This window comes from Schistocerca cancellata, chromosome 12, assembly GCF_023864275.1.
Source record: "Schistocerca cancellata isolate TAMUIC-IGC-003103 chromosome 12, iqSchCanc2.1, whole genome shotgun sequence".
Lineage (NCBI taxonomy): Eukaryota > Metazoa > Arthropoda > Insecta > Orthoptera > Acrididae > Schistocerca > Schistocerca cancellata.
In genome coordinates, this window is record NC_064637.1 from 65,279,699 (window position 1) to 65,301,434 (window position 21,736).

General features: G+C 43.7%; 1 protein-coding gene across 1 annotated transcript in view; it reads right to left on the minus strand.

Annotated features, from left to right (window-relative positions):
• LOC126109461 (CUGBP Elav-like family member 4) overlaps positions 1-21,736 on the minus strand; it is a 202,655-nt gene that overhangs the window by 133,759 nt on the left and 47,160 nt on the right. The window contains exons 3-4 of the mRNA XM_049914489.1: positions 14,967-15,110; positions 10,746-10,868 (exon numbers count right to left, since the gene is read on the minus strand). Coding sequence (XP_049770446.1) covers positions 10,746-10,868; positions 14,967-15,110 — 267 coding nt within the window. The remainder of the gene's footprint in view (positions 1-10,745; positions 10,869-14,966; positions 15,111-21,736) is intronic.

A 21,736-nucleotide genomic window follows, 5' to 3' on the forward strand; every position in this document is an offset into this window, starting at 1 on the left:
TGTTCAAAGATTTGAAGGTTATTAAGCCCATGCAACGTTATACACCCTTAGACCATAGCACTGAAACGCCAAAATGATCACATTCCACAGTGCTGAACGTAATTTGATATGGTGAGAGGTTTTAACACGTAAAACTCCCAGGAACAGTCTCAAACATGATCGTTTTGGTGGTCCAAATGCTATGGTGTGGGGAGACATAACGTTGCGTTGGCGTAGTGACCTCCAAATCTTCGAACACGTGACACCTTTCTGCTCCTCCCCCCCCCCCCCCCCCTCGTGTGCATTTTCTCAGGAGTGCATTGTGCCCAGACTAGATGGCAGTGTGCGACTGCATCAGATGGCGCACATAGAGGGCTTTTGGAACGAGAGGATATTCGATGAATGGACTGAGTCACGTTTTCCCCCCACTCAAATGTGATAGAGCAGTTGATAGATGCTTTGGGGAGACGTACTGCAGCACGTCGACATGTACCAGTGACCATCCAGCAGTTGTCAAGCGCCGTGATGGAGGGATGGAACGCCGTGTCACAAGAACTCCGTACAAAGCTTGTGGCCAACGTGGGAGCGTTCATTCCAGTCTGTTAAGAACCGTGTCTCGCCTAGATTAATGTCCAGGAGACCATCATAAATCGCGGTAGCTTCAGTGTAATTACTGTCTTTGAATAAAAGTGTCTTTTCTGTTGGTCCCATTGCGTATTTCCTTCCTTTACCTTCTGCACTACAGTGTAGCAGTTCTTTCTATGTGTGGTGCAAGACTGATCGAGCTGTGTTACTTCGCAGTGACACACTATTCGAAAGTTACTTTTCTCCTTAAGTTTTGCACACTTTGCACATTTAAAGTTTGACAAGTAATCACTTCTTTTTAGTTCCCAGAAATGGACTTAAACAATTATATGAAATGTATTTGGTTGAAAACAATACAAAATTCAGTTGTAACAGACGAATAACCGGCATTCTTGTCTACAAGATAACGGTAACGATTAGGATTACAAAACTGTGTATGATTTCTGAGTCTGTAATCTAGGTATTACTGTATTTCATTTAATCTGAGTGTGCATGATCCTCGGTGAAAGTCTACTGTTACAAGCGGTGGCCATGAAGTTTAAATTACCACAAAAAATAAATTTACATAATTAATATGTTGCTTGGTTAGAGATACATACCTGGGTCTGCATTCCTGGTACACACTGAAACCTTCCTGCCACATTACCGTAGTTTGCAACTAGAGCAGCCAAAATGAAATGGCGCAGCCTGTTTAAAACGTAGAACATCTTGAGGTAATTCGTTTCAAGCATTAGGCAGAGGATAACGCCGACACACTCCATGCTGAGTTGGTGGAAGTGCGCTGCAGCAGCAATGCGCCATCGTACACTCTAAAGAAAAAAAAGCGACGCACCATGAAGGAATTATCCGAATGGGACGGAATCGGTAGATGTGAAGTATATGTACAGACAAAAAATGATTACGATTCCAGGAAAATAGGATGATTTATTCAAAAGAAACAGCTCCAGAAACTGAGCAAGTCAATAACGCGTTGATCCACTGCTGTCCCTTATGCGAGCAGTTATTCGGATTGGCATCGATTGATATGATTGTTGTACCAGATTCTGCCCAGGTTACGCATTAGATCAGAAAATCCTGAGATGGCTGGAAGCATATAATGCTCCAAACGATCTTAACTGGGGACAGATATGGCGACCTTGCTGAACAAGTTACGGTTTGGCAAGCGTGAAGACAAGCAGCAGGAACACTCGCCGTGTGCGCTGGCGTTATCTTGCAGACGTGTAAGCCCAGGATGGTTTGCCATGAAGGGCAGTCACGTTGGCATATCACTGCTGTCCGGAGCGCGCCAGACACACCTTCCGCCTGGAATCTCTTTGACCGGAGCAGCATGGTGTTCAGTGATGAGTCATGCTTCGAACTGAGGCTCCAAAGACCAGCGAAGACGTGTCTGAAGACGCCTCAGACGGCGGTGGCATACGACCTGACAACCAGCAGTGACGGTCTGGGTTGCCATTTTATTTCGTAGCAGGACCATTGTGGTTATCATCCGCTGCACCCTTACAGCATAGCGATACGTCGACAACATTCTACGCCACATTTTGTTGTCTTTTATGGCAAACTGTTCTGGTCTTACATTTCAGCAAGATAATGCCGCCTGCACGCGCCGAAAATTTATACTGCTTGTCTTCGTGTTTCCCAAACCATATCTTGACCAGCGAGGTCGCCGGATCTCTTCCAGATTGAGAACATTTGAAGCAATATGGGGAGGCCCCTGCAACCAGCGCGGGATTTTGACGATGCAATACTCCAATGAACAGAATCTGACAGGATACCCCTGAGTAGAACATCTAACAAATCTATGAATGGCAAACCGTATAACTGCTTGCATAAGGATCAGAGGTAGACTAACACGTTATTGACTTGTTCAATTTATAAAGCTCATTCTCCTGAACAAATCATCAAATTTTTCTCGAATTGTAATCATTTGTTTGTTTGTACATGTACATCACAACTACCGATTTCCGTCACATTCGAACAAGTTCTTTGTGGTGCATGTTTTTTTTTGTCTAGAGTGTACCTTCAGGAAAGACTTTCTAACACTTAAATTTATGTTCGATGTTAACAAATTTCTTTTCTACAGAAAAGCTTTTCTTGTAGTCGCCATTTTATATTTTATATCCTTTCTGCTTTCGCTATCGTACGCTATTGTATTGCCCAAATAGAAAAACTTATCCACTACTTTTAGCTTATGATTTCCTAATCTATTTACCTCAGCATCGTCTGGTTTAATTCGACTACATTTCATTACCGTTGTTTTGGTTTCGTTAATATTCATCTTATATCCTCGTTTCAAGAGACCGTCTGTTCCATTCAACTGCACTTCCAGATTCCCTTTTCCAAATACCTCCTAACGTTCCTTCAAGCTTGCTCAATGCACAGACTGAATAACATCGGAGATAGCCTACAACTCTGTTTCACTTCCTCCTCAACCACTGCTTCCATTTCACACCTTTCGTCTTTTATAACTGCCGTCTGGTTTCGGTGAAAGTTGCAAATAACCATCTGCTCCCTGTATTTTACTTCTGCTACCTTCATAAATTTAAAGAGCATTTTTCAGTCAACATAGTCAAAAGCTTTTTCCAAATCTGGATATGCTATAAACGTAAGTTCGCCGTTAACTTATCTTCTGAAGGAAGTCACAGGGCCAGTATTGCTGTGCCTGTTCAAACATTTCTCCAGATCCCTACAAAGGTAAGTCATAGGGCCAATATTGCCCTGAGTTTGCCAACTCCTCTCCGGAGCCCATACTGATCTTCCCTGAGTTTGCCTTCTACGAATATTTCCATTTTTTTGTAAATTATTCATGTCAGTATTTTGGAATTATGACTTCTTCAGCTGATAGTTTGGTAAGATTGCCACCTGTCAGCAGATACTTTCTTTGGAATTGGAACTGGTACATTCTTCGTGAAGTCTGTCTGATATATCTTGCACAACATATGGAATAGTTTAGTCATGGCTGACTCTCCCAAAGGTAGCAGCAATTCTGAGGGAAGTTGGTTAATTAGTTACACGTTCTACAGATCATTTGAACGATTCTTTTATCGAAATAATATGGAACGAGTCATTTTGCAGGGTATGTATACATGATTAGAGTTAACATTAATGAACACATTATTTTTAGTTCCACTCATGTATCTACCTTTTTTTTACTGGCTTACGATTTTTAAGTAGAAATTCATCAGTGGCATAGTAGGAGTTGTCCAGGAGAAATAATTTTGAATTAGATTTAAAACTTGCGTCACTACCTGTCAGACATTTTATGTTATTGGGCAAATGATCAAAAATTTTTGTTGCGCTGCTTGCTGAACCGCTTTATGGGCCACTGATAGCTTTAACAATGGATAATAAAGGCAACTTTTCCCTCTAATGATGTAGGTGTGAACGTCTCTGTTCTTCTCAAATTGCGACCGATTATTTATGACTAGTTTGATCAGTAAATATGCGTATAGTGATGGTGCACTTAAAACGCCTAACTCATTGAAGAGATACCGACGTGACGTTCGTGGATGAACACCACATATTATCCTTACTGCTCGCTTTTGTGCAATGAATACTTTATTTCTAACTGATGAGTTACCGTAGAAAATTATTCCGTAAGACATTATCCAGTGGAAGTTGCTATGTTTGTTTCCAAAATTACCAATTATACGAGGAGCGAAAGTAGCTGAACTTAATTGTTTGAGAAGCTCAGTAATATGAATGCCGTCTATTCCAGGTGCCTTGTTTCGACTTAGGCCTTTCAGTACTCTGTCAAAATCTTCTCGCAGTATCTTATCTCATCTTCAACTGCTTCCTCTTCCTTTACTATAACATTGCCTTCACGTTCATTTCCCTTGTGTAGCCCCTTTATGTACTCCTTTTACCTTTCGGCTTTTCCTGTTTTGCATAGCACTGGTTTTCCATTTGAGCACTTGAAACTCATAAAGGTCCTTCACACTCCCCTTGCGTGGCGCATACTCACTTCTACCTCTTTCCCTTGATGAACATACCATTGCGGCGCAGATATTTCCAGAATGACGACGAGGTCATACTCGAGGTGGAGGGTTTCCTGAACAGCGAAAGCACAGGTTTCCACAAACAAAATTTCCGCCGTCTCTCGGTTTTGAAGAATCGAAGGGTCAACATAGAGAAGCAATAACACCATCACCAGCAGAGGTGAAGGCCGGAGAACAACTGGCCTTACTTTGTCCGAACATGATGGCCTGGATTTTGGCGAGATTGATCGTTTTGTACCAGAGACTACACCAGGCCAGAAAGGAAATAGTGGCAAGCAACAAACTGTGATTAATACGCCGTTTTGAAGACTGTCGCGCCACCACCTATCGGAACTATATGGGCCGAAGCGGATTATTCAATAATGTCCCACAGCAAATTCCACATTTTTTTCAACCGAAGCTGGATTAGAAAAAAAGAGTGTTGCATTACTTGCTGAACGCCCGTCGTACATTGTAAGATAATCAAGTTTAATGTTATGATGGGTCGTGCAGAGCACTATTCTGGGGTTTCTTGTGTAATTACACTGATTGACAGTGAAATTGTTTTAGAGGTAATAGGTTTTTCTGGTGTATTTTTGTGTGCTGATTTCAGGTATAGTAATTAGGATGATCATTCAACAGTAGTTTTGAAACAAATGCAGCATTTCTGAGAAGTATGCAAAATGTAGTTATTTAATCGTTATAACGGCGTTATTGTTTTTCGGAGGCTTCTACAAAAAGATGTTTAACTTTATTGTGTATAATACAACTACCTATAGAATTCCGTGGCATTGTAATGTTGAGGCCTTTATGTTCGTTTTACATAACGTTTTTCACGCAAAGTTTAGCAACGTGTAATAAGTCGACTGGTGTCTGCTTTTGTGAATTTTATGTCTCCAACAGACTAAGTGTATTTTGCATACTACAGGGTACAGGTTAGGGATTAGCACAAGTCACTGGTCCCACATCGAGTGTGTTCAAGTTGTGAGGAAGGCCCCTGCTCGCTGTGCAAATGGGACAGTCGTGCAAAAGATGAGCACTGGTCTCAGAATATCTGGCCAATTAGAACGCCAACAGCTGGACGGAAAAACGTACTATTTACTTGCAAAGGGGATCTAAAAGAACTCCTGTCTTCACTTCACACAAAATGTGGCATTATGAAATAATTTATTACAGCCCTACGAAAAGATGTGGATACTTTCAAATACAAGTGAGTTACCATGGCTACCAGAAGCTATGATGAAAGAAGGGGGGGCTTCGTGAGTCCTGACGTTCACGGACTAAAAAATGACGATAATCTGAAGTCACAATGAACGAAATTTAAACATCTAGGAAATCCTTTAAACAAATTGACAACAAGTTTCTTGCAACTACCAAAGATCTTGATTACGAGAATTAGTTAGAAATATACTGGATTACTTCAAGGTACTGGATGCTTGAAAGAGCTTGAAGCTGCACTTTCTGGACTTCGGTATCAGCTGTTTTCTAGAAACTGTGGGTGCTCTAAGTGAGGACCACGAAGAAAATTTCCATCAAAACATTAAACAAATGGAACGGTAGTACCAGGACTGATGGCTGACTACTGCTGAATGCTCCACAGGAGGTATTCTCAGCCAGTGAACGGGAGAAAACGCAACGGATATTTGTGGGGAAGAAGAAGTGACATCAAGATTTATGCCTTTGTATTAGACGTGATGAACAGAACACTTCATTGTAATGCTAGAATTCCTTATTTTCCCATGGATTTTATTTTAAATGTAGTTTTTTCGGATGAATTTTTATATGAATTTTCTGGGGTCTTCATAATTATTTTGTGGAAAAACCTTATGTGACAGAGGAAACTCTTGGCGTTTCGGAACTCAAGATATCAAAAAACATTAGAATCACTTAGAATGATTGAGAAAAAATAGCGAAGTCTAAATTTGTGAGGAGTTGCTAGACCACCAACGGCCGCCTCCTCAGGTGACTGATCGAGGAAAGCTCATAAGATATAGTGGGTACCGAGGAAGTAAAATATTCACGGTGGGCCAAAACTATACGGTCAGGGATGAGTCAAGAGCCATGGAGAAGCCAACACCTCTAGAATGGGCATGCAAAGATAGTGCCAATGGTCTTCCAGGTTGGGGGTGTTGCAGAGGTATACCTCCCTACTCATGCTAAAAAATGCACTGGTCAGATCTCTCTACAAAAGTCGCCGAATCAGGACTGCCTCAACTGGAGTCGCGCACGGCGACGGAAATTGGACTCGTCTTCTGGAACCTGGAACGCAAGATGCCGACACGGACCAGGATGTGTCCAGAATATGACCAAGGAGGTAGAAAAATACAAGCTGAAAGTTGTAGGTCTCCAGGAGATTAGACCGAAGGATACAGAATTAATCAAGATATGCTATGGAAATGTCCTGTATGGAGACTGGCGAGCGCCATGCATTAGAACCTGTTTTCTAGGTACATGACTCAGTAATAAAAGCATTGAAAGAGTTCTAGGGGTGTATCCTTGATTAATACTGGCTCCCCCTGCGAGGATAAGGAGGAATTCACAAACGAGGAATTTTACACTTAATTGGACAATGTGTGTTAGACGTTGCCAAAGCATAGTATTAAAATAGTATTTCGTGGTTTTAACACCAAACTGGGTCAAGAAGAGATGTATAAACCGGCGATCAGTAATGCAAATCTGCGTCAAGATAGCAGTGACAGTGACGCCCATTGGTCGATTTCGCAATTGACAATGGCATCTGCATCAAGCGAACATGCTTTCGACATGAAAACATAAAGGGACATGGATGCCACCAGACGAAAAAGCCATAAATCAGATAGACCACACACGATACGTATCCAGATGTGGTATGCAAATAGCATCAAAGTTACACGAGCCTATAGAGGACCACATTGTGACACCAATGACTTTCCGGCGATGAGTAAGATGAACATTAAATTTATGTAGGTGTCTAGAATAGGTAAGCAGATTACATATTATGATATAAACAAAGGCAGAGATTTAAAAAATGCAAGTCAACACTAGCAGAAATCCTTAATAAAAGTGAGGAAAAGGTATGAGACTGTGATATCAACTATGATTGATCTCAAATTAAGGAAACAGTAAACAGGGTGCATCCGAAAATCTAGGCAAACAAAAGAGGTCAGATAAAGTGTGATTCAGTGAAGTATGCCAGCAAGAAACTGAAGAGAGGAGGTTATCTAGAAAGAAATGGTTGAAAATATGAGGGATCCGGAGCTAAAAGACAGGTATTTCAGAATGAGGAAGGGACAGAAACTACATTATAATGGCTATTATACTATATAGGAGATACGTAGATGTTAGAAGGGGCTAATAGAAGAAGCCGAAGAGAGCTGTACCCATCACAGGACAAAAGAAATGTACAAAAAGTAAAGAAAGTAACACAGGTACATAAGAAAAAAGAAACATTAATTAAAGACACACAGCAGAAGATTATCTCGATTTGCGATCAAGTAGAATGGCTATGGACAGAGTAGCTTGCAGTATTACCAAACTGTGGTGATCTCTTTGAATTTCTTCCATGTTACGTACAAGACACCAAGTAGAAACCCCAATGCAGAAGAAATAAGACAAATACTCAAAAACCTAAGAAACAAGACCTTTGGTGAGAATCAAATTGAAGGACAGCTAGTAAAGAATGCAGGGCCGGTGCTGGTTAAAATAATTACGATACTGTTAAAGGACGCTTTGGAATATGAGAGAGTGCCTGATGACAGGGAAATGACCCTAATCTGCCCTATACTTAAAAAGAACAACCCCCTGATATGTGATTATTATATAGGGATTGCTCTCCTTACTGTAAACTACATAATTATGTTTTCGCATTTACCAAAGAGAATGATATCATTGCAGAAGGAATTACAGGGGACTATAAATATGGTTTGAGAAGGAAGAGATCAACTGTAGACCAGCTTTTAACGCTTAGACAGGTATCCAAGAAAGGTTGAGAACATAACGTTGACATTCACGTGGTTTCTGTTAATTTAAAAAACGCTTGTGACAGGCTACATAGGGGCATAATCACCAATGTCATGAAAGAGTTTCAGTTTCCATAAAACTTAATAGTCTAATACAAGGTGTTTAGAGAAAACCTATTGCAGAGTAAAGATCACCAAAGGAATGTCAGAGCATTTTCAATTCAAAACTGATCTTAGACAAGGAGACACATTATCTCCAATACTTTTTAATTTAATTTTAGGAAAGATACCCAGATAACACAAAAAATTAAACTAAGAATAAAACTGTATAATAACACAATAAATTGGCTAGAACATGTGCACAATGTTCTAATAGTGGTAGCAAAGAGGACTTGCACCTCATGACAATTTCTTACACAAATATTACAAAAATTAATGAGGCGAAAACTGAGCACCCAATGATGGTACCCCATTGACAAGTGATGAAACAACTCTTAAAAGAATGCGAGGCGCGTGAGGAAAGTAATGAGCCTCACAACACTATTAGCGATCTGGCAACGCTGTATTGTTCTGCTTGTGTAGACCAGTATGTTCATCCATTCCAGATGCTTAGGCCGAGTTTCAGCTCCGTACAGCCATCAAGTGATTTTTGGAAGCGTCTTCAGTGAAGTTGTGTTTTTGTTGTGTGTTACAAAAACGGAACAGCAGAATTTAGAGTAAGATTTTTGTGCCATCCAGTTTTGCGTTAAACTTGGGGAATCCGCGAGTGTGACATTTTAAAAGCTGTAACAGGCGTATGGAAACATTTCTTATCAAGACTTCAAGTTTTTCGCTGCCACAAATCATTTTGGGAAGCCCCAGAACACATCGGTTAGTTCAAATGGCTCTGAGCACTATGCGACTTAACTTCTGAGGTCATCAGGGCCCTAGAACTTAGAACTAATTAAACCTAACTAACCTAAGGACATCAAACACACCCATGCCCGAGGCAGGATTCGAACCTGCGACTGTAGCGGTCGCGCGGTTCCGATCTGTAGCGCCTAGAACCGCTCGGCCAGCCCGGCCGGCAGAACACATCGGAAATGAACTTCGCGCAGGGAGACCTCCAACCTCAAAAACCTACGAAAACATCAAACATGTGTGTGCTCTTGTGAGACTGATTCTCTAGGACAAACTTTCAACCAAATGTTTAACAAGGACGTCCTTAAAACATTCAGGGTAAGGGTGAGTCGAGTGAGACCTGATACTGCAACAAGAGGGTGATGCACTACGACAACGCCCCGTGTCACATGGCCACTTCCATCACGGAATGTTTTACCTCAAAAAGCATTTCCGTTGTTCTACAGCCCCTCCCCCTTCCCTATTCACCTGATCTGTGCCCTTGTAACTTTTTCGTTTCCTGAAATTGAAAAATATCTCGAAAAGTCTCCGTTTTAGGACTCTGGAGAAAATTCAAAAGAATGTGACACAAATTTAATGGGCCTTCCGGTCGAAGCCTTCCAGCGCTGCTACCAAGACTGGGAACAATGACTCCGTCGGTTTATAGCTGCCAAATACAACTATTTTGAAGGGGACAATATTGCTGTTTGGAAAAAAATCTTTGGTAGATAAAAAATCAGTCTCATTCAGACATAATTAAGTAGTTGGAAGCATTTTTAGAATGGAGATTGTGATTTAGGCAAGGATCGCTGCCTCAAATACAACGTCTTCTGGATTACAGGACATGCTGTGCAGTAGAGCAGTTTCGAGAAGTTTTAAAATCAGATTATAACAGAGTGTAATTCCCTCAGTAGCTCTGTATGGCTCTGAAACTTTCACATTAAGGAAAACAGATGAACAAAAACTGCTAGTCTTTGGGGGAACATAGTAAGGAAAATATTAGGCCCAAAGAGGGACAACTAGTTACAGGAATGGTGGATATTTAAAAAAAAAGGGGACTGGTAGCTTATAGCGTCTGAAGGATGAAGAAAAGAAGATTGATGTGGGCATGACATCTAATTAAGATGGAAGAGAAAAGACTGTCGCGAGTGGCATTCTAAGGATACGCTGAGGCAAAGGAGCCCATGAAGGCCATGGACAGATGGAAAGATGAGATGTGGCTGTGAAATGGAGATTGGGCCACAAAAGCCAGGAACAGAAATGATTGGGGAGGGATGTAGAGAATGCATATGGTCATCCATGCCGAAGTGACAATTAACAAAAAGAAGAAGAATTAAGAAGAAATGAGTAGAGCTGTGTTATGTGACTTACCCGACGTTGGCGGGACGACAGGATTGGCGATGCCGTTGAGGCTGGGGTGGTGGGGGATCTGCGCCGCCAGCGCCGCCATGGGGCTGATGTAGGAACCCTGCGCCGTCGCCGCCGCCATCAGCGCCGCCTGCTGCTGCATCACCTGCAACGCACACAATCGCGTCCTGAGGACGAGTCGCCACAGAGCAGCCGAAACGGTGCCTCCAGTCTTCAAGCATTGTTCACCTACATTAAGCCAGCACTAACTCATAGGTCAGCTTGAACCGCACGGTGCTTTACTACCCCTCAGACCTGTATGTTGCGAGTAAGGTTGTGAGGGATAAGAAAGACCCGTCATTGTTCGGTAGCTGTGTTGAAATTACAGCGTTACAGAATTAAGCGAACTGCACGCATAGTTGATGAATAAAAGCTAAACAAACCTAAAATGAGCCTAACGAGAGGGTTACAAGCAGCGTTCAATGAATTCGAGAGTAAAGTCTTCCTTTCAACCCCCACTTGAATATCGAAAAGGCAGATATTGACATAAATGGTTGTGGAATAGGAAAGACATCTGAAGAGGATGAATTAAGTGAGAGAATATACAGAGATTATGCAGAAAATTTGTTCCCTTCTAGCAGTAATTTATTGTAGGTCACCATTTCCATCTTCCTATCTTTGACACACTTATCCAGCCAGTTGATGGGGGACCTATATCTTGAGATGGACTCCGGACCACAGTGTAGCTCAGCCATTTTCCACATTGCCAAACACTAACTCAAGTGAAAGCAGTATAAGTGAGGGATAAAATTTCTACGACCAAGGAGGAATAACAACTCAGACCATTAGATCCCTTTTCTGGCCCTTAACAACTGAGACACGAAGCTGCACTATTCACTGACGTTTTTATTTTGGTTCCTCAGAATGTACAAATCTCATGAATGAAATTTTCACTCTGCAGCGGAGTGTGCGCTTGTATGAAACTTCCTGGAAAATTAAAACTGTATGCTGGACCGAAACTCTAACTCGGGAAAGGTAAAGGTTCCGAGTTTGAGTCTCGGTACGGCACATAGTTTTAACCTGCCAGGAAGTTTCATATCAGCGGACATTGCAATGCAGAGTGAAAATTTCATTCTGGAAACATCCCCCAGGCTGTGGCTAAGCCATGTCTCCGCAATATCCTTTTCTTCCCGGAGTACTAGTTCTGTAATGTTCGCAGGAGAGCTTCTGTGTGAAGTTTGGAAGGCAGGAGATGAGGTACTGGCGGAATTGAAGTTGTGGGGACGGATCGTGAGTCGTGCTTGGGTAGCTCAGTTAGTAGAGCATTTGCCCTCGAAAGGTAACGAACCCGAGTTCGAGTCTTGGTCCGGCACCCAGTTTTGATCTGCCAGAAAGTTACAAATCTCATGTTGCTGCTGTCAGTGAAACTGCACCCAAAATCTTGCTGCGATCTCTTAGAGCAACACTGCTGGTCACTGGCTGGGTGATTTGTGATCTTCAGTCCAAAGACTGATTTGATGCAGCTCTCTACGCTAGTCTATCATGCGCAAGCCACTTCATCTCTGCAATTTACGTTCATTTCATCCTCCTTACTGTACTCAAGCTGTAATTGTTTTAGCTGTATGAGATTTCGTTTCACCCTCTTCACTTATTGTCGCTTCGTGGTATCAGTTCATTTCACCGTCTTCTTGATGTGGTGCGGTTTGATCATTTTGACTTATTTCTTCAAATAATGTTTGTGTAGCTAAGAATTGTATGTGTGGTTCTGTTACAGCCAAATTAATGCAACCTTTTATTTATCATACTGTAAAGTAGTAGTAATTTAACAATTTATTTTATCTTGTAAAAAGGTGTATATAATGTGCACTCAATATACACTGAAGAGTCGAAGAAACTGGTCCACCTACCTAATATCGTGTAGGGACCCCGCAAGCACGCAGAAGTGCCGCAACACAACGTGGCATGGACTCGACTAATGTCTGAAGGAGTGCTGGGGGGAACTGACACAGTGAATTCTGCAGGGCTGTCCGTAAGAGTCCGTAAGAGTACGAGGGGGTGGATTTCTCTTCTGATGAGCTCGTTACAAGGCATCCCTGATATGCTCAATAATGTTCATGTCTGGCGGGTTTGGTGGCCAGCGGAAGTGTTTAAATTCAGAAGAGTGTTCGTGGACCACTCTGTAGCAATTCTGGACGTGTTGGCTGTCTCATTGTCCTGCAGGAATTGCGCAGGTCCGTCGGAATGTACAATGGTCATGAATGGATGCAGGTGATCAGATAGGATGCTTACGTACGTGTCAGCTATCAGAGTCGTATCTAGACGCATCAGGGGTCCAATATCACTCCACCTGCACACGCCCCACACCGTTACAGAGTGTCCACCAGCTTCAACAGTCCCCTGCTGACATGAAAGGTATATGGGTTCATGAGGTTGTTCCATACCCGTAGACGTCCATCCGCTCGATACAATTTGAAACAAGACTTGTCCAACCAGGCAACATGTTTCCTGTCTTCAAATGTCCGTCATCGGTGTTGATGGCCCAGGCGAGACGTAAAGCTTTGTGTCGGAAGGGTACACAAGTAGGCCTTCGGCCCCGAAAGCTCATATCGGCAATGTTTAGTTGAATGGTTCGCACGCTGACACTTGTTGGTGGCCCAGCATTGAAATCTGCAGCAATTTGTGGAACGATTGCACTTCCGTCACACTGAACGATTCTCTTCAGTCGTCGTTGGTCCCGTTTCTGCAGAATCTTTTTCCAGCAGCAGCGCTGTCGGAGATTTGATATTTTACTGGTTTCCCGATATTCACGGTACACTCGTGAAATGGTCGTACGGGAAAATCCCCACATCATCGCTGCCTCGGAGATGCTGTGTCCCATCGCTCTTACACCAACTATAACAAAACGTTCAAATTCACTTAAATCTTGATAACTTGCAATTGTAGCAGCAGTAACTGATCTGACAACTGCGCCATACACTTGTTGTCTCATATAGAAGTTGCCGACAGCATTGCTGTATTCTGCCTCTTTACGTATCTCTGTATTTGAATACGCATGCCTATACCAGTTTCTTTGGCGCTTCAGTGTATAAATCAATCCTATAAAAGATTCATGTGCTGTACCACTTCATTTATATTTTGGTACTTTTTTATCTCTTATTTTTTATTATGCCATCTCAGTGCAGTTCGCGTCTACCATTAGCCCGCGTAGTAGTAATAATATGAGTTCATATGATAAAAGTAACATATAGTCTAAAGAATATAAACACTGCTCTGGTTGCAACTTGCAAAAAGAAAAAAAAAAAAAAGAAAAAGGGAATTAGTGAGTTAAAGCTAAATTATCTTATGTACACAGAGAATACAAAATTTCAGGTGAACCAAGAACGATAACAAAGTGCAGATCAACTATCTGTTATGAACCTTTGAGATGCATGAACGACAAATAAGTAAAAATCTATCAGTTGTACTACTTACTCTCTGTCATTTTGTAATATATTCAATACTCTTGTTTGCTGGGATGAAATGCATTTAGCATCAGGTTAATATGGTCATGGGACAACGAAGTAATGTTACAAAACCTTATTCTTGCTCTACAATAGTAACCCTTCTTCCACCCACTTCTCTCCATTCCCCAATGAACTATTCCTTGATACCTCTTGGTGGGAGAGACGGGGACGGAGTGGACAGAGAGAGAGGGAAGGAAGACATGGACAGAGAGAAGGGGGAGGGGGAAGGATGGTCAGAGAGAGGGAGAGGAAGAGATGAACAGAGGGGAGGGGAGAAGGAGATGAACAGAGAGAGGGTGGAGGAGGGGATGTGTGCAATATATGTGTCATACGCTTACGCGGGCGCGGCTGAACGCTCCCGAGATTCGTCTGGCAGCCAACTGAAACCTCCTAAAAGCCTTGCTCGGGACAATGTTCTCCACACACAAAGATCAAAATTCTGTGTATCTGCCTTGATGATGAGTATTGTGTACGAATGTGTGTGTGTGTGTGTGTGTGTGTGTGTGTGTGTGTGTGTGAGAGAGAGAGAGAGAGAGAGAGAGAGAGAGAGAGAGAGTCACTGTAGGGAGTGATATTTGTATACTTTCGTGATATCATACTGATATTCTTCCATATGTTTCATGCATTTTCAAGCAAACACGGACAAAAAGTGGTCTTTAACCATAGTTGAATATGAAGTCTCAGTCTGTGATGAAGCACACTTATTACCAATGAGAAAAAAAACTTAAAGCGACAGAGCGGCACAGAGCGCTGGCCCGTACCTGCGCATAGGCGCCGTAGGCTCCGAACTGGTTGAAGACGAAGGGGTTGAGCAAAGACATGTTTCCGGCCATCTGCTGCATGCGTCGCAGCTGGCGCTCCTTCTCGGTGTCTGCGAACTTTACCACCAGGCTCGAGGACGCTCCCTGCAACACACAGGCGCGAGCGATGGCTGGCTACGCTCTGATTAGACCACTACACGGCCACTTACCCACCTCCTTCTTACATCGGACGGCACAAGGAACGACAGCTGTCTGTAGCATAAAAACAATGAGTCCTTAGATACAGCATCTGATAGATGTAAGCTTAACAATCCACAACTCCGTTATAAATCAAAGTCGTGCTCTCTCCCGCCTCCCCCTCAATACCCCCCAACACCATACGCACACTTTTTGTACATTGAATTATGTAAAGATGGTTAATCAGAAGCTAATCGTGCAAAGAAGATTAAAATGATAAGCTTGCCAGCAATGGTAAATTTTAATAGTCATTCTTAGTTTATTACTTTTTTTAACAATTATTATTTTTTATAGTAATATTAAGTATTACACTATTGGCCATTAAAATTGCTACACCAAGAAGAAATGCAGATGATAAACGGGTATTCATTGGACAAATATCTTATACTAGAACTGACACGTGATTACATTTTCACGCAATTTGGGTGCATAGATCCTGAGAAATAAGTACCCATAACAACCACCTCTGGCCGTAATAACGGCCTTGATACGCCTGGGCATTGAGCCAAACAGAGCTTTGATGGCGTGTATAGGTACAGCTGCCCATGCAGCTTCAACACGATACCACAGTTCGTCAAGAGTGTTGACTGGCGTATTGTGACGAGCCAGTTGCTCAGCCACCATTGACCAGACGTTTTCAATTGTTGACAGATCTGGAGAATGTGCTGGCCAGGGCAGCAGTCGAACATTTTCTGTATCCAGAAAGGCCCGTACAGGACCTGCAACATGCGTTCGTGAATTATCCTGCTGAAATGTAGGGTTTCGCATGGATCGAATGAAGGGTAGAGCCACGGGTCGTAACACATCTGAAATGTAACGTCCACTGTTCAAAGCGCCGTCAATGCGAACAAGAGGTGACCGAGACGTGTAACCAATGGCACCCCATACCATCACGCCGGGTGATACGCCAGTATGGCGATGACGAATACACGCATCCAATGTGCGTTCACCGCGATGAAAACAGAACCCGGATTCATCCGAAAAAATGACGTTTTGCCATTCGTGCACCCAGGTTCATCGTTGAGTACACCATCGCAGGCGCTCCTGGGTTACCACAGCCATGGTCTCCGAGCTGATAGTCCATTCTGCTGCAAACGTCGTCGAACTGTTCGTGCAGATGGTTGTTGTCTTGCAAACGTCCCCATCAGTTGACTCAGGGATCGAGGCGTGGCTGTACGATCCGTTACGGAAATGCGGATAAGATGCCTGTCATGTCGACTGCTAGTGATACGAGGCCGTTGGGATCCAGCACGGTGTTCCGTATTACCCTCCTCAACCCACCGATTCCATATTCTGCTAACAGTCAGTGGATCTCGACCAACGCGAGCAGCAATGTCGCGATACGATAAACCGCAATCGCGATAGGCTACAATCCGACCTTTATCAAAGTCGGAAACGTGATGGTACGCATTTCTCCTCCTTACACGAGGCATCACAACAACGTTTCACCAGGCAACGCCGGTCAACTTCTGTTTTGTGTATGAGAAATCGGTTAGAAACTTTCCTCATGTCAGCACGTTTGTAAGTGTCGCCACCGGCGCCGACCTTGTGAGCATGCTCTGAAAAGCTAATCATTTGCATATCACAGATTATTCTTCCTCTCGGTTAAATTTCGCGTGTCTTCGTGGTGTAGCAATTTTAATGGCCAGTAGTGTATTATTAAACCACATTTATCTCCCCATGAACCATGGACCTTGCCGAGGATGGGTGGCTTGCATGCCTCAACAATACAGATAGCTGTACCGAAGGTGCATCCACAACGGAGGGATAACTGTTTCGTGGCCAGACAAACGTGTGGTACCTGAAGAGGGGTAGCAACATTTTCAGTAGATGCAGAGGCAACAGTCCGGATGATTGACTGATCTGGCTTTGTAACACCAACCAAAATGGCAGTGCTGTGCTGGATTTGCGAACGGCTGAGAGCAAGGGGAAGCTAAAGCCGTAATTTTTTCCGAGGGCATGCAGCTTTTCTCTATGGTTAAATGATGATGGCGTCCTCTTGGGTAAAATAATCCGGAGGTAAAATAGACTCCCATTCCCATCTCAGGCCGTCAGTGCGGGGACTACTCAGAAGGATGCCATTATCAGGAGAGAAACTGGCGTTCTACGAATCAGAGATTCGAATATCAGATCCCTTAATAAGGTAGGTAGGTTAGAAAATTTAAAAAGGGAAATGGATTGGTTAAAGTTTGATATAGTGGGAATTAGTGAAATTCGGTGTCAAGAGAAACAGGACTTCTGGTCAGGTGAATACAGGATTATAAATACAAGATCAAATATGGGTAATGCAGGAGTAGGTTTAATAATGACTAAAAACTAGGAACGTGGGTAGGCTACTATGAACAGCATGGTGAACGCATTATTATAGCCAAGATAGCCACGAAGTCCACACCTGCCACAGTAGTACAAGTTTACATGCTCCGAAGATGATGAAGAGATTGAAGAAATGTATGATGAGACAAAAGATGTTGCCCGTTCTGTTGGTGTATCGGCACGGACTGTCCAAAGTGCCTACAGTGAATGGTGTACCACTCGAAGCCGTGTATCACGGCGTAAGAACACTGGCCGCTGAAACATGCTAAACCGACGGGAACCGGAGATGAATGTCATGCCTTGTTAGTGACAATCGGTTACAAACACGACAGGAATTGGCGCTGTCAACAAATACACATTCAACTCAACCCGTTTACGAGCGAACACTAGCCTCACCTGCTGCCGGGTGAAATTGGGCTGCAGCGTCACACATTCATCCATCGGTCACTACAGTTTACAATTTTGCATTTTCCGTCGATATACGTATGAATATCTGTTGGTGACCAATGCGCGAGGCTGGTACATCGCGAAAGGCCGTTTTCAAGACGGCAAATAAAGCTATACATCTTTAATGGGTCGAACAGCACAGAAACTGGGCAGCAGATGCAGTTTGGTCCCACCGCTCTCTATTTTGCTTCTTTTAGTCGATGCAAAGCGTAGGGCGCACCAATGGTCCAACCCGTTGTGTTTGGAGGGTGTAGTTCAGTCCAGAGATGGTTCTTTGATATTTTGGGGATTTTTTTGGACATTGAATTGGGGTCACATATTCAGGATACCGCGACCATAGACCAGGTCGTTTATTTCACCATTCTCGGTGAGCAAGTGCTGCTCTTTATTGTTATCTTAGTGATGAATGTACTGTTGGTACTCCTGCTTTCCAAGACGATAACAGACGTGTCTAGAGAGTTTTACATGTATATTCAAGGCCTGGAAAACGCTCAAGCACCATCGATTGGCCCACCCAGTCACTCAGTCTTAATCTCGTACAACATATCTGGTACTGCTTGTAACAGTGGGATGAAACGCAGAAATCAGCGAGATCTAATCGTCTCGTAGTGGTTTCAGTTGGATGTGGCATTCTTTACCTGATGAGGCCACTATCGACCCTAGAGGCAGTGTCACAAGGTATTTGCGTGATGAAGACTGTAAGGGAAAAAAAGAAACGACGCACCATAAAGGAATTATCCAAATGAGAGGGGTGTACTTGTACAGACAAATAAGCGATTAGAATGAGATTTTCACCCTGCAGCGGAGTGTGCGCTGATATGAAACTTCCTGGCGGATTAAAACTGAGTGCCGGGCCGGGACTCGAACTCGGGACCTTTGCCTTTTGCGGGCGAGTGCTCTACCATTTGAGCTACCCAAGGACGACTCACGCCCCGTCCTCATAGCTTTACTTCTGCCAGTACCTCGTCTCCTACCTTACAAACTTTACAGGAGCTCTCCTGCGAACCTTGCAGAACTAGCATTCCTGAAAGAAAGGATATTGCGGAGATGTGGCTTAGCCACAGCCTAGGGGATGTTTCCAGAATGATATTTTCACTCTGCAGTGGAGTGTGCGCTGATATGAAACTTCCTGGCAGATTAAAACTGTGTGCCGGGCCGGGACTCGAACACGGGACCTTTGCCTTTCGCGGGCAAGTGCTCTACCATCTTTAATGCGCTTGCCCGCGAAAGGCAAAGTTCCCGAATTCGAGTCCGGCCCGGCACACAGTTTTAATCTGCCAAAAAATTTCAAGCGATTAGAATTTCAGAAAAATTGGATGGTTTACTAGAGAGAAAGCACTTCACTGGCCCTGCAAGCAGTTATTCGGGTTGGCATTGATTGACAGAGTTGCTTGATGTCCTCTTGAGGGATATTGAGGCAAATGCTCTAATTGGCTCGTTAGGTAGTCGAAATCCCGAGCTGGTTTGAGGCCCTGCCCATAATGCTCCAAACGTTCTCAATTGGGGAGAAGTCAGGCAACCTTGGATGCTGCGGATGACAACCAAAGACGTCCTGGTGTGAAATGAAACAGCAGCCAAGACCATATCTCCTGGTTGCCTGTTCGTATGTCGGACGACACTCAGATTCGTAGCTCGCCGCTGCCTGGGGCGTCTCCAGGCACGTCTTCGCTGGTCATCGGAGTTCATTTCGAAGCGAGACTCGCTACTGAAGACAATTATAGTCCAGTCAATGGGATTCCAGGTCGAATGTGCCCAACATCACTGCAAACGGGCTTGATGGAGTACAGAGCTCAATGGTATTCGGCACAGGGTGCGCCGTGAGCTCAGGCTCCTTTCTGTTAGTCGCCTATTAATGATCCTTGTGGTCACTCAAGCACCAGTTGCACGCCGGATCGATGATAATGATAAATCCGGGGCTTTGAGTGCCTTTGTAACGATTGCTCGATCGTTCTATCGTCTCCACAGATTGACTGCTTCCTTCTTGGCGTTGTGTTCAGCCATCGTTCACCCATTGCTGCCAACATTGTGGAATAGTGGCACGGCTTCTATTCAAATGTCGACCGATTCTCCGATTGCTCCAATTGGCTTCTTTGACATCAACTACACATCCTCTCTCAAAAGTTGACATCTGCTTGTGTTGTCCGCACACTTCTTTGCCAGGTATGTTTACTGTCCAACTGAGTACACGGAATGAAATTCACAAAGACGTTATGCCCTGGTATCGACATGTCTCCTGTTCACTAGCCTCGCCTGCTGCCGGGTGAAATTGGGCTGCAGCTTCACACATTCATCCATCGGTCACTACAGTTTACAATTTTGCATTTTCCGTCGATATACGTATGAATATCTGTTGGTGACCAATGCGCATAACTCTCTCTTGATGGGTGTTTTTTTTTTCTCCTAACGATGAATGCTCGTGTTGACAAACTTTTTGCACAAAACGCTTACTTGTAACTTAACCTGTAACACTAGACTGAGAACGGAACATAGCCAGTGGTGGTCCCAAATGATCATTTACTTTGTCGTATTTTCTACTCCAAATTGTACTGACAGCAAGGCAGCAAGGCATGATTCAAGCGAAGAACACACCAAATTTCGTCTTTCCTCTGCTCTCTCGTAGCAGTGAGGATCTAACTGCAAGGGCCGACGACATCTTAGGCGATTTGACGCACCGTATGCCGTGCCAAGCTAGCATTAGTTAGCTACACAGAACCGTTATCGCTGTTCACAGGCGTCGAGTCTTCGGACCTTTCGCTGTTAACTGTCAGAACACACAGTTTATAAATGTACGGGAGTGCACTAACTGGACAACGGATATCATCCTATCGCGCTGCGTCTGGCGTAATGGAATTCCCGACCGCGCTGTGCCACGAGTTGAAAATTTGAGCTCGGTGTGTCCAGAGTGAAAGAGTAAGTATGTGTGTGTGAGAGAAAGAGAGAGAGAGAGAGAGAGAGAGAGAGAGAGAGAGCGAGTGAGTGAGGAAGGGGGTGGTGGAAGGGGGATAACGTGCAGAGTTCGAGAGCTAGCCTAGGGGGCAAAGAAGAGAGGGTGGTTTGACGAAGAGGGCAGATGGGTGGAGCACCGTGTGCACACCGAGCTCTAAATTTAGGCGGTGCTGACATTTCGCTGCGTGACCCCGGGCCCTCGGCTCTCGCTTTGATGCTGTCATGGTCGCCTCTTTGACTGCACTACAGCGCCCCAGGCGAGCGTGCTGGCCTGTGCTTGCCCGCTCTCAGCGGCGTGTGTGTGTGTGTGTGTGTGTGTGTGTGTCAGTGCAGCAGAGAGAAAGAGGGAGAGAGAGGAGAGAGAGAGAGAGAAAGGAGAGAGAGAGAGAGAGAGAGAGAGAGACGGAGACACGGAGACAGGGAGGGAGGGAGAGAGGGAAAGAGAGAGAGGGAAAGAGGGAAACGAGGAACAGTTTGCAACCAAACATGCATTCAGTTTACGATTTTCCTGCCAACAGTGATGTGCGTGTGTATCAATTTCTATTTCAGCGCAGAAAAGGAAGAAGGAAAACATGCCGAAAATTGGAGACAATTTGTGTATTTTTTTACTCAGAAACAAACAGTTAATGTTATTGCCGCTGGTGTTTTAGCAGTAGTATTAAACATAGCATATTATGACCATATCAGTGCGTAACAACAACTAGAGTAAGTCCACTTCTGCAAATACCTTGGTACAACACTTTTTGGCGATATGAAATGGGATGAGCACCGTAAGTAAATAAGGTAGCAGAACTGTTTCCTTTACTAGGTTGCTGGGATAATACAAT